At 45.6% G+C, this 11,314-nt stretch overlaps 1 protein-coding gene across 1 annotated transcript in view; it reads left to right on the plus strand.

Annotated features, from left to right (window-relative positions):
- The window catches only part of LOC108892093 (G patch domain-containing protein 8), a 31,400-nt gene extending 25,092 nt beyond the window's left edge, over positions 1-6,308 (plus strand). Inside the window, exon 5 of the mRNA XM_051075774.1 lies at positions 1,139-6,308. Within this exon, the coding sequence (XP_050931731.1) occupies positions 1,139-5,204 (4,066 nt within the window). The 3' untranslated portion in view covers positions 5,205-6,308. The remainder of the gene's footprint in view (positions 1-1,138) is intronic.
- The last annotated feature ends 5,006 nt before the right edge of the window (positions 6,309-11,314 follow it).

An 11,314-nucleotide genomic window follows, 5' to 3' on the forward strand; every position in this document is an offset into this window, starting at 1 on the left:
AACAATGCATCACGTAATAATCAACTTGATTGCACCTATTCCCTGTGCAATTAAATATGTTTTCCTACAATCAGGTGATGATATGTGAACAGCATTACTATGACTGCACATATATATCTTCCACAGTGCCTCTTTCTTTCTGTCTTTCTTTCTATAGCCTGCATCTTGCATTATTACAATACCTCAGTACTAATGTCTGTAGTATTAAAATAGGCTACATCATGGCCGTGTATTATTACAGACAATACATCCCTCTACATGCCTGTATGTGTATCTAATGTACGTCAAAATTTGGTCTAATTTATACAGTTTCAATGATGAGTGCATTATCTACGTTACTTGCACTATTACTACGCATCTGTGGGTGCAACTAATAACTCATGACTAACTGACTCATAATTGTGTGAGGGAGAAATCTCTCTATAACCTTAATTAAGATATAATTCTGAACCCAGAGGTGAATCAGGTGAAATGCTCCTTTATCATCATTTAATGTGATCACAGAGAGTACAGTTACATACAACTCTGAGTGTTAAGTGCAAGATTTTAAAACCTCTGCAAAGAAATCATTTCTCTTCAATTCGAACTCAAAACCACCCTTTGGCAAAGGTGCAGGAACATCAACAATCCCCAAAGTCCTAATAGACCCTGTTCCCAAAGTTTCCTAAGAACTGATGATGACGCCACGTTAACATCAACACATCCAAGTCATCATGACCCAGCCAAAGAAATGTCCCAGTGTTCTAGCCAATACTTTCCGGCACTCAAACATCAGTAAACAATCCCCACTAAATGATAAGTCTACTTGTGAAATCAGTGCATGATAAAAACACATCATAATCATAATTTGTTATGTCTCAAGTAATTGTCTCAAGTGTGCTATCCTTGTATATTATGTATTGTCAGATTTTAGTATATCATTAAGTACATCAGGATGTGTGCTTTGTTACATCTGTGACCACACCCAACGTGATGTCACAGGATCTTAGAGCATACCTGTACATTGCTGCAGGAAGTGGAGGTCAGCAAAAACAAGATTATCCGGGGATTAATTAAGCTGAGCCAAGCTAAAGTGAAGTCAAGTGTAATTAAGCTAAACTAATGTCACGTATATTTGTCCTGTGTCTTCATGTTGCAGAGTCCCAGGAAGGAATTATGGAATACGAAGTACGGTCAGGGCTGTGAATCACCAGCAGGACAGAGACGTGGACCAGAGAGACCACAGCCCTGATGACAAACCTGAGCCCTCCAACCACACCCAGCGACCCCGTCCCACGCAAAGCAGGACAGCTACTCTCAGCCACCAGCCAGAAGATCCATGCCAATCTCCTTGCCAAATACCATTGGCCACCGCTCTAGCAGAGTCCCCGCTAATCACACATCCGGCATCCAGTACAGATCCTCCTGCGGTGACCCCCCAGTCTTGCCTGGGCCTGTATCCCCAGCTGCCTCTCCCCGGGCGAGGGAGAGTGGGAGGCAGGCTTGGCGTGTCTTTCTGCTTCTCGCGCAGGGGTCCCAGGCTGGAGCCTTCTGCCTCCGTCTTCTCGGACGTCGAGGAGGAGGAGAGAGAGAAGAGGGAGCAAATGAAAGAAAGGATAAAGGGAATAATGGAGGACATCGACAGGGAAATCGGGGCAGCAGAGGAGAGGAAACACAACGAGAGTGAAAAGCGTAAGCCTAGCTCTGACAGCGCTGGACCAAGCGACGAGGGGCCAATCCCCAGAGAAGCTGTGACAGAAGAGGAGGAGATTGAAAAGACAGACATAGTGGAAGGACGCTCTCTTTTTTCCATAGTAGCACCTAGCCAGGATTCACCATTCTCTCCATCACATACCCAGGTGACCGTATGGGGCACAGCACTAGAGGGGGCACAAATGGACATTGAACACACAGATAGTGAAATGGAGAGGAAGCCAGAAATGGAGACGGGAAGGGAGGGGGCTCAGCACGTGTGTGTGCTGGGGAAAGACGGCTCTACCCGTCTGAGATGGCCTGTCAGTTTGCTTAAGTTCACCAAGTCTCAACCGCACATTTCCTACAGCTGCAACCCACTCTGTTCGAACCCCCAACGACCAGAACAACTCACAGAGGAACCGCGGGAGTCAGAGCAGAATCAGTTGTGTGCTCCCTCAGATGAATCAAACCTGTGTGCGTCAGTTATTCTTACACCAGACGCTCATTCCTGTTTACAAAGACAGACAAGACATGAGTTGAGAGCACCCAGACAGAAAATAGCTGAGGAGAATTTCAAGGCAGAGCAAGATATCGACGTGGAGACAAAAGCACACCTGTTCCTAAAAAAAAACCTTTCATCATCAGACACAGGACCAGAAAGAGAAAGATGCAGGCTAAGTATGGAGAATTGTGTGAGGGCAGCTTCCCATCCATTTGACCCTGCCCATAGTGACAGCTCTGACACAAACTCCCAGAATCCTCTGGGAGGCAGATTAGGGGGTGGGAGAGGGATCAGGGAGAGAGCCATCACAGCCCTGAGCTGTAAATTAGAGTCTGTCACCCAGTCTGGCACACAGGGGATGTACATCAGCCCATCCAGGTGTGAGTGTGGGAGTGAGACAATGTGCGAGTGTGCCAGCGCTCCACAGTCGTATGTGGGTGTCTCAGAAGTGTCACACAAAATGAGGAAAGCTAGGGCAAAGAAACGTAAGCTGGGAAAGAGCAAGAGGAGTGAGAGGGAAAAAGCTTCAAAGAAGCGCCAATCAGCGAGGTGCAAAGTGAGGAGCGTCGTCTCTACGGTCGCCGCTGGCAGAGAGGGGAGAGGAGAAGCTGGAGGGAGCTGGGGGAAGAAAAGGAGGCAAAGGGAGAGCGGGGAGACGAGGACGGGGAGGAGGGTGCAGAGAGCAGGGAGCAGCTGTCTCCCGGGGAGATGTGAGGCTGAGCCAGTATCTGTCTCTGTCAGGAAGAGGAGGCCTCACAGGAGCCACAGCACCGAGTCCCAGCTACAGCCCGACAGAGAGCAGGCAGAGCACTGCAGTGCCTACTCCCAGCTCACCAGACACACAGCAGACAGAGACACCGAGGGGGAGGGAAAGCGAGACGCCGTGACTTTTCCCTGGCGGTCTCACTTCTCCTTACACTCCTTCTCACCAGGATGTAACTCAAAGCTGTTTTGGGAAAGGGGTCACCATAGCAACCCCAGGAGTTTCATTGACTGCTGTTACCCTGACAACAGCTGTGGTGGCAGCCCGGCTAGAAAGAGAAAACTCCCCCACAGGGACAGGAAATTCATTCATAGTAAGAGGAAGAGTTTGAGGCGTCGTGAGGTGTGGGAGGAGAGGGGCAGGGAAATGGGTTGGCATTCAGGTTGCAGAAACAGAGGCCTGGTTTCAGATACAGAACAGTGGGAGTGGGTGAGAGGGAACTGCCCTGAGGTTAGTGAGGAGGGCAGGTCGAAGACTGGGTGGAGATCGAGAAACAGGGCAGTGGAGAGGGATCGGGCGGCAAGGTTTAGCCCCAGTCCTAGCAGCTGGGGCAGGAGGAGCAGACATCTTAGTACAGAAGATGCAGACTGGGACAGGTGCAGCGTGGACAGATGGACATGGGGCAGCAACGACAGCTGGGAAGACAGGGGTATGCACAGATCCACGTCAGGCTCCAGGACAGGGGCTGACAGCAGAGACAGCCCGGGCTGTGCGTGGAGATGTACTGGCACCAGACGCTCAAGCTCCAGACACTTCTCCAGCCCTGAGTGGTGGGCAAGCAGGCAGACATACAGCCCCCAGAGTGTGATCAACACACGGGTCAGCAGATGTCACAGCCCAGGCTCCTGCAGCCCCTGCAGTAGCACCAGCATGTCCGAGCTGAGCTGGGAGTGGAGCAGGAGCAGTACCTGCTCAGGAGTCACAGTGGATGGGTTCACAGTTAGCTCCTGCAGGACGTCCTTGGGAGCTCCAGGACTCTCATCTGAGGTCCCTCAGGAGGCAAAGAGGCAGAGCTCCTCAGTGTCCACTTCATCCGGACTCACTTCTAGTTCTTTCTCTCATCCCTCTCCCCTCAGATCCTCTTTTGCTCCCGCAGCTCCAGGCCTCAATACGCACCATTGTGAAAAAAGTACTTTACATCTAAAAGAGCCCGGTTCACAATCTGACCTCAGACATAAACCCTCTGCCCTCGTCACCACAAGCAGCTCAGGCACAACTCCTCCAGGACTATCCCCGAATAAGTCTCTGCCACAGAAACCAGCTAGGACATTGCTTCTTCCTCTCATTGGGAAACTACCTGCAATCCAGAGAAAGGCTAGGAGGAAAAAGTGGCTGCTGGAGAAGAGTCAGGAGAAGGAGGGAGAGGAGGAAGAGGAAGCTAAGGGCGGCAGAGTGGATCCTGGAACAGCCGTCAACAGTCAGAAACATCCTCTGGACACGGCTGAGTCAAACCCCAGCAGCACGGCAAATCTCTGCATGTCACAGATTAGGATTGATGACAAACAGACAGGTGGAGAGACAGCTCTGCCAATCAGCTTTACCGCTGAGGAGATGGACAAATATCGCCTCCTGCAAGAGCAGGCGAGAGAGCACATGCAGAAAGTCCTGGAACAGACGCAAGAGGGTGCAGACACGCACACAGAGACGAACTACACACACACCACTCAGACAGAGACTCCGGAAGAACAATACACACCTGTACCTGTACCCTTGCACAACCCCTCACAGCCTCAAAGCCAGTCAATTCACACAGACACGATGCAAACGCAAGCACAGCACGCCCTCCAGGTCAGTCTCCCACTTCCACACGTGACCCCACAAGAGAACTTTGCTCAACCCATGGCTCTGGGAGTCCCCAGCCTCCCTCCTCTCCCGCCGTCCCCTCCTCTCTCCAGCCTCCATCACATCATTTTACAACACACAGCCCTATCCATGCCCCCTTCCTCCTCGCCCTCCTCCTCCTCCTCCTCCTCCACCTCGCCCCCCTCCCCTGCCCTCCACCCGCACACAGCTCAGCTCCCCCACCCGCTCCCCCACCCCATCCACCCCTCCCTCCCACATCACCTTCACCTCTCTCCCTTCTCCATCTCCTCCCTGTTTCCTTCCATCCTGCTGTCCCATCACCCCATCCCTCTCCTCCCTCAGTCCCCCGCTTTCCACGCAACCCCGCTCTCTCCACTCTCCCCAGTAGCGCTGCAACCCCTGAACCCTCAGCCTTTCATGGACAGAGCGTGGCCAGTGAGGTTTCAACAGAAGGCGTTATGATTTTCACAGAGCGGCTGCCATGTTTATTAATCCTCCTTGGCAACAATGACTGGTGAGAGAGAACGAAGGAATTTTTAGTTTGGACAGAGGCCTGCTATTTGAAATGGGGATGTGTCAGAGCTTTTACTAGTAACAACTCCAACTCTTACTTGCATATGCACTCTCAAACACATGCACGCATGCATACACACAAACAGCCCAACTATTGACTGTTTTTCAAATGAAAATTTGTTTCTCCATTTAGCCTCTGCTGTGTTGCAGCAGACAGTGAGAAAACAGACTTTGATCCTTTGCTTTTTCCATCATTCTTCATTCAGGCCCAGAATAAAGGGAAAGGTGCACCTGCTATTCAAAGACAAGCTGGGCTTGTGTCACCCTCTCTTTTCCTTCTGAACCACAGACAGACCAGCTGCCTTTTGAAGTATCCTTCATGCCAGGGAAAGAGGGGCAAGAGAAATAGATAATACTCTTCCCTTATCTCCATTTCATACAGGTTATCTGAGTTAGAGTGTGACTTTCAACAAACATAAATAACGTTCCAGGGACTGGGGGGCATAGCACAGTTATTTTAACCTTGGTGTATGCTGCATTTGTGTGTGTAAGATAGAGGTAATTCAGAAATGACGCACACATACACCGTAGGAAGGACAACAACTAATTTCCATATCTGACACATGTAAAGACTTGTTTTGTCTCTATAGTGTAAATATTCCGACAGTGAGTGATAACATTAGAATCATGGGAAACAATAAAATTCAAGTTGAATTTAACCTTTAGCAGTATAGTTCTATGCTTATTCCACACTCAATGGCTTCAGCGATACAAATAGTACAACAACTTTCCATATTCATGTGTGTCATGATTTTTTTTTTTTTCCCAACACAGCATTTAACAAATCACTTGTTGAGACAGCAATGAATGAAAAGGATCTGTTACATTAAAACTTGGGTGAAAATAAATGGGCTTTAATAATTTTTTTCTTTCTCTGATTCATGGTGATTCTGCAACATGTTGCAACAGATTCCACATGAAGATTTAATACTGTGTGGTTTACCATTTCTCCAAGTGGGGCCCAGAATTCCTTGGAGTCCTTCATAAGATCTTACAGCAGTGGTTCCAAACCTTTCTCTCCTGATCCCTTAATATGATGCAATATCTGTGTGTGACCCCTTGTCACAGGGTGCATGTCTATGAATTGTGAGCATTTCAACTGCAGAGGGATTCTCACTCATCAGGCTTTGATTAAAATAAGTTTTATCATGTTATCATGCATCAGTTCACACACACACACACAAAAAAAAAGATAGGAGAAAAGCTGTGTAGCATAATTTTGATTTTCTTATTTCCCACACTGGTAATTATCTGAAGGTCCTGATCCCCAGACTGAAAACCACCATCATAAAGGGTCTGAGGAAAAAGTAATGGTGACATTTAATAAGTTATCTGCCAGGTGCAGCAATATATTTGAATAGAAAAAGGTGTGCAAAGTAATCTTTAAACTTAAAGTCCTTTATTCACCATTTCTAAAATACAGAAGGATCAGTCTGGAAGTGCTTTTATTGTATCAGTCATAGTGTTACATGCTGCCCTTTAAAAAGTACCATATTTTGTATGCTATTAGTGCTTTTTTATTGTATAACAGATAAATCATTTTGTCCAAAGAGACTCATTTCTTTGGCTACATTTCATTATTATGTCCACTTTGACCTTTGGTTCAACGCACTGGGGATGCCCAATGTCACTAGTCAGTAAATATCCACTCAGTTTTAGAATAATAGAGACTTAATGAGCACCAGTTTTAAGTGTAAGTTGTGCTTGAATATCATAGATGTGAGATTAAAAAATATACATATATACATACATATATATCATTTGCATCATTAAAGAAACACTGATGAGCTTCTTTCTTGCAAAATGTATGGTGGGTAGTAACTGTTGCTATGCATCCATGCCTTGTGATTGGTGAAGGCACGGATGTATTAAAGCTGCTTGCCAAACAGTTGATCACTGCAGCGGCCGGCGCTCAGGGAGCAGAACACAGAAGAGAACAGAGCGCCATCCAGATGGTCTATGGACTTGAACTACTCAGAATGCTTTGAGAGATTGGATTGATTTGCCCTCTGTGATATCAGTGAACACAGCGTGGCACATTGGTGTGTTTGGGGGGGGCTACAGCAATAGGGGTGACATAAATACAGACACAAAAACAAGGCACAAAATATACACTCCCACTACTGAGGTGTTGGCTAGAAATATAAGATAACTCCTGCAGAGAATCAGTAATTAGAACACAATTCCTCTTTCTCCTCCTTGTGACCCCTGAGCCTGCGTGTATGTGTATCTGCATGTGTGTGTGTGTGTGTGTGTGTGTGTCTGTGTGTGCATAAATGTGTGAGTTTGTGAGAAACAGAGAATCCCTATCTCGCTCCACAGGACAGGAGATCAAACAGACTGTGTGAAATATAGAGCAGCAATAATTAGCAGCTGTTACAGCATCAAACCTCTCCATCTCTACCTCTCTCTCTCTCTCTGTCTCTCTCTCCAACACACACACACACACACACCCTAATGCTCTGTTCTTATCCCAGAGTTTAATTTAGTGATACTCAGATGTGCCGCAACTTCTCACTCTTCCAATACTGATAATCAGGGAGGTAATACAAAATCAACCCACTCACGGTTGTTCCTTCATCTTCTCTCCGGTTCATGTGCATTAAAGTCACTGACACAGTCTGAAGGGGGAAAATGCATGAAAACAGTCACATACCTGAATGAAAAAGTTAAAAAGCAATAACAAGATTCGAGCAAAAAATGGAAAAAATTTGTTTTAAAAACACATTCATCTATAAACAGGGAGGCCTGTATTTTATTATAAGGCAAAATTGAAACATATACACATATACAAAGTTTTCCACACAAGGTTCATGTGGAAATTAGTAATCACAATATCACTGTAGTTTCTGTCAGTGACTGATTAAATCATTACCTAAGCCCTAAGACTCGGCCCCTGGTGTGTTCATGTTGCCTGCAGTGTGTGTGTGTGTGTGTGTGTGTGTGTGTGTATGTATGCGCATGTGTGAATTTGTGTATGCACGCAAGAGTGTGAGTTGATTTATGATCGAGAAAAAGCCGTTTCCTCAGTCTATCGCTCCTGTGAATTAATGAGGTATAAAAACTAAAGCTGGCACTCAGTCAAATACACCAGCAAGTCACAGGGAGCTCGCCGCTGTGGCAGGATCACTTCTTTTGGCAGCACGTTTGATTGTCAGATTGTGGGCATAGATTGCATTGAGCAAAAAGAGCCCCTCACGGCTACTGAGGCGATCCATCGACCTAAATTGCAATGCTGTATTAATGAGACACTTCCCATCTCTTGCTCTATCCCTTTCTTCCCTTTTTTTTGGTGGTCTCGCCTCCTACCCTTCTCTTTGATTCAACCAGGTCAGTGGGGCTGTGTTCAGCTCCCCCGGCTGTTCTCTGACTGTGCAGAAGAAAAGGCACCATTACAGTTCGTTCTCTCCATTTCCCTCATTCAGAGACTACATGTTTGAATGCTGTTATACAGCACACACCTTCACAGCTCATTGTGCTTTGCAGTATTATTATTACACAAAGAAAACCCTTCCCATACCTTTTGCTCTCGCATTGACATTCATTAAAAGTTTTCCTGAGTTGTGGCAGAGTGTGACATATAGCGGCAGGTTGTTCATTCCAATTTACATCTTTCTCCTGAATGTCTGGGCTGTAAAGAGAACTTATACTAACAGAAAAGATAGCCTACTGTTCTACTGTTCTAACCCTTCTACAGAGCCAGCAAGTGAAATTCAAAAGTTAGAAGTGAAAATAAAGTTGAAAAGGACTGAGCTGCTCCAGATCTGAATTTTAGACATTTCAGTTTCCATTAGTTGAGTAGTCAGTCCAGTAAGTCTTATCATTTAATCATATAGTATACCGCATTTTTGTTGATTTAAGGTTGAAGTATCACTTTGTTAACTTTTGAACTCCCGTAAAAGAGCAGTTCAAAGACTAATCTGTCACCACTGATGCGTCAAGAGACGCTGCTGTTGCTGCAGGTGCAATATATGGAAAGTTAAGTGGCTTCAGGCTGTTTAGAGCTTTTACATCAAAAAGATATATCACTGTTTATAATTCAGTACCAGAAAAACCTTTTATCCTATGAAAAAGCAGCCTATTTTTGTTTTTTGTTTTACCCTATTCACTCACTGCATGCTTGGCTCGCTTGTTGAGGAAACTTGTTTGTGTGGGACTTGCATTATGTAGAAATAACTGTGTGAATTCTGTTCCACGATGGATTTAAGGATTAGAGGAGGTAGTGGGCTCCGTGATACTCTTAAACTTGGCACAGTCACCCAAGGACATGACACTGTCAGCACATTGCTTACACTCATCTGCACAGACACATACACACACACACACACACACACAGATAGAGGTGTAATAGGGTATAATTTAGGGGGCTGTAATAGTGAGATGTGATGCTTGGTTGTAAGACAGCATGGCTAATTCCCCGGTTATGTTATCTCTGAGAGACAGATGTTCCCACCAAAGATTACTATGCGTGCGCACACAAAGCAAAAAACAACACACACACAAACTGCGGGCATGCAGAGATGCATGAACACATTCAATCCTCAGACAATAGGAGCAGCGGGATAGTCTAAAATAGCCTTATTGACCAAGAACACAAATCAATGATGAAGATGACTTTTCTGAGAGTTAATTATGAGATGTAATGAGTTTCGGCAGAATACACTACAGTGAAAAACAACAGTTCACACACAAAGTTTTCCTCAACAAATATTTCATTTAAAACAATGAAGTGAATCATATAATGGACACTGACCTCTTGCCATATTGATCAGAAGAAACTCACACTTTTTTCCCAATAAGACCACGCCAAGAAAAACGGTATCACCTTTTAATGATCGTATTAAGCCCAACAAAGCTGGGAGTATTAACCCTTCGTATCAATCCATCTGCTGCAGAGCTATTCTCAGGTCAGGCTCACTCCATCCATTACTGCAGGAAATCTATCCCATACAGGAAACCGTTTCACAGCAGAGCAATAAAGGTCACTTGATTCATGGCTTCTGGTGGTGGCGGTCAAGAAAGCCCATGGGTCAGATAACCATCACTCCCATTATGTGGTTAATTCACAGTTTGAATGCACAGCTGCAGCATAAAGAAAGTCATGTAGGTGAGCGACAGGCAGTTCCTGTCTGTCAATCTTCAAGTCAGGGGAGTCGATTTTGTCCTTGGTCTGTTTTGTCCTGCTTGTTTGAATTTCTGTCACCTTCTGGTGTTCTCACTTGGTATCACAGAATATGCATAAAAGCTTTCCTGCACCCAAAAACGGGGTGTACATGACTCAAAAACACCCCAACTGTGGCTTTGAGAGTCTGAAAGAATTGCTTCTACAACTTCAAGAAAATTTGAGTGCTTAGGCATGACTTCAAGGGGACAATTTACAAAAGTGAATATGTGAATGTGCATAATAACAGTAGAACTGTCTCTCAAACTCCTTTTTCCTCCGAGTCCTGATCTCCCTCCTCCTGTTTCCGTTTAACTGGTTTCAGCTTTAAGTCTCCAGATTCTGATAATTTCCCCCCTTTAATCCCTTCAGAGGAGCACCCCGCTTAACTCTCTAATTAAGTCAACGATACACACATGCACCAACACGGGATAAACAGCACATGCACACACAGCTTGTAGCTTTCAGTTTATCTGATGCACGGACAATTGGTGGTTGCTGTGCTGAAGTGTGTGTGTGGGTACGGTTACTGAGTGTTTGTGTGACCGTATTTCAGTGATTAAGTCCCAATCAGGATGTTGTTATGACGACACATGCATTTTAAAGCTGTTAATCCAGGATTATTCTCCCCTCCGCTCATCTCATTACCGTCGATTATTAAAAAACACATACAGAAACACACACACACACACACACACATGCACACACACAAATACTAATTATGGGTTGGTTTCCCTGGAGACTGAACACATGCTGCTAGGGTCTCCAAAGATAGCTCAACTAACAGGTAAAACAAACAAAAAACAAATATGCTTAATGCATGAATACACCTCAGGTA

This window comes from Lates calcarifer, linkage group LG15, assembly GCF_001640805.2.
Source record: "Lates calcarifer isolate ASB-BC8 linkage group LG15, TLL_Latcal_v3, whole genome shotgun sequence".
NCBI classification, from domain to species: domain Eukaryota; kingdom Metazoa; phylum Chordata; class Actinopteri; family Centropomidae; genus Lates; species Lates calcarifer.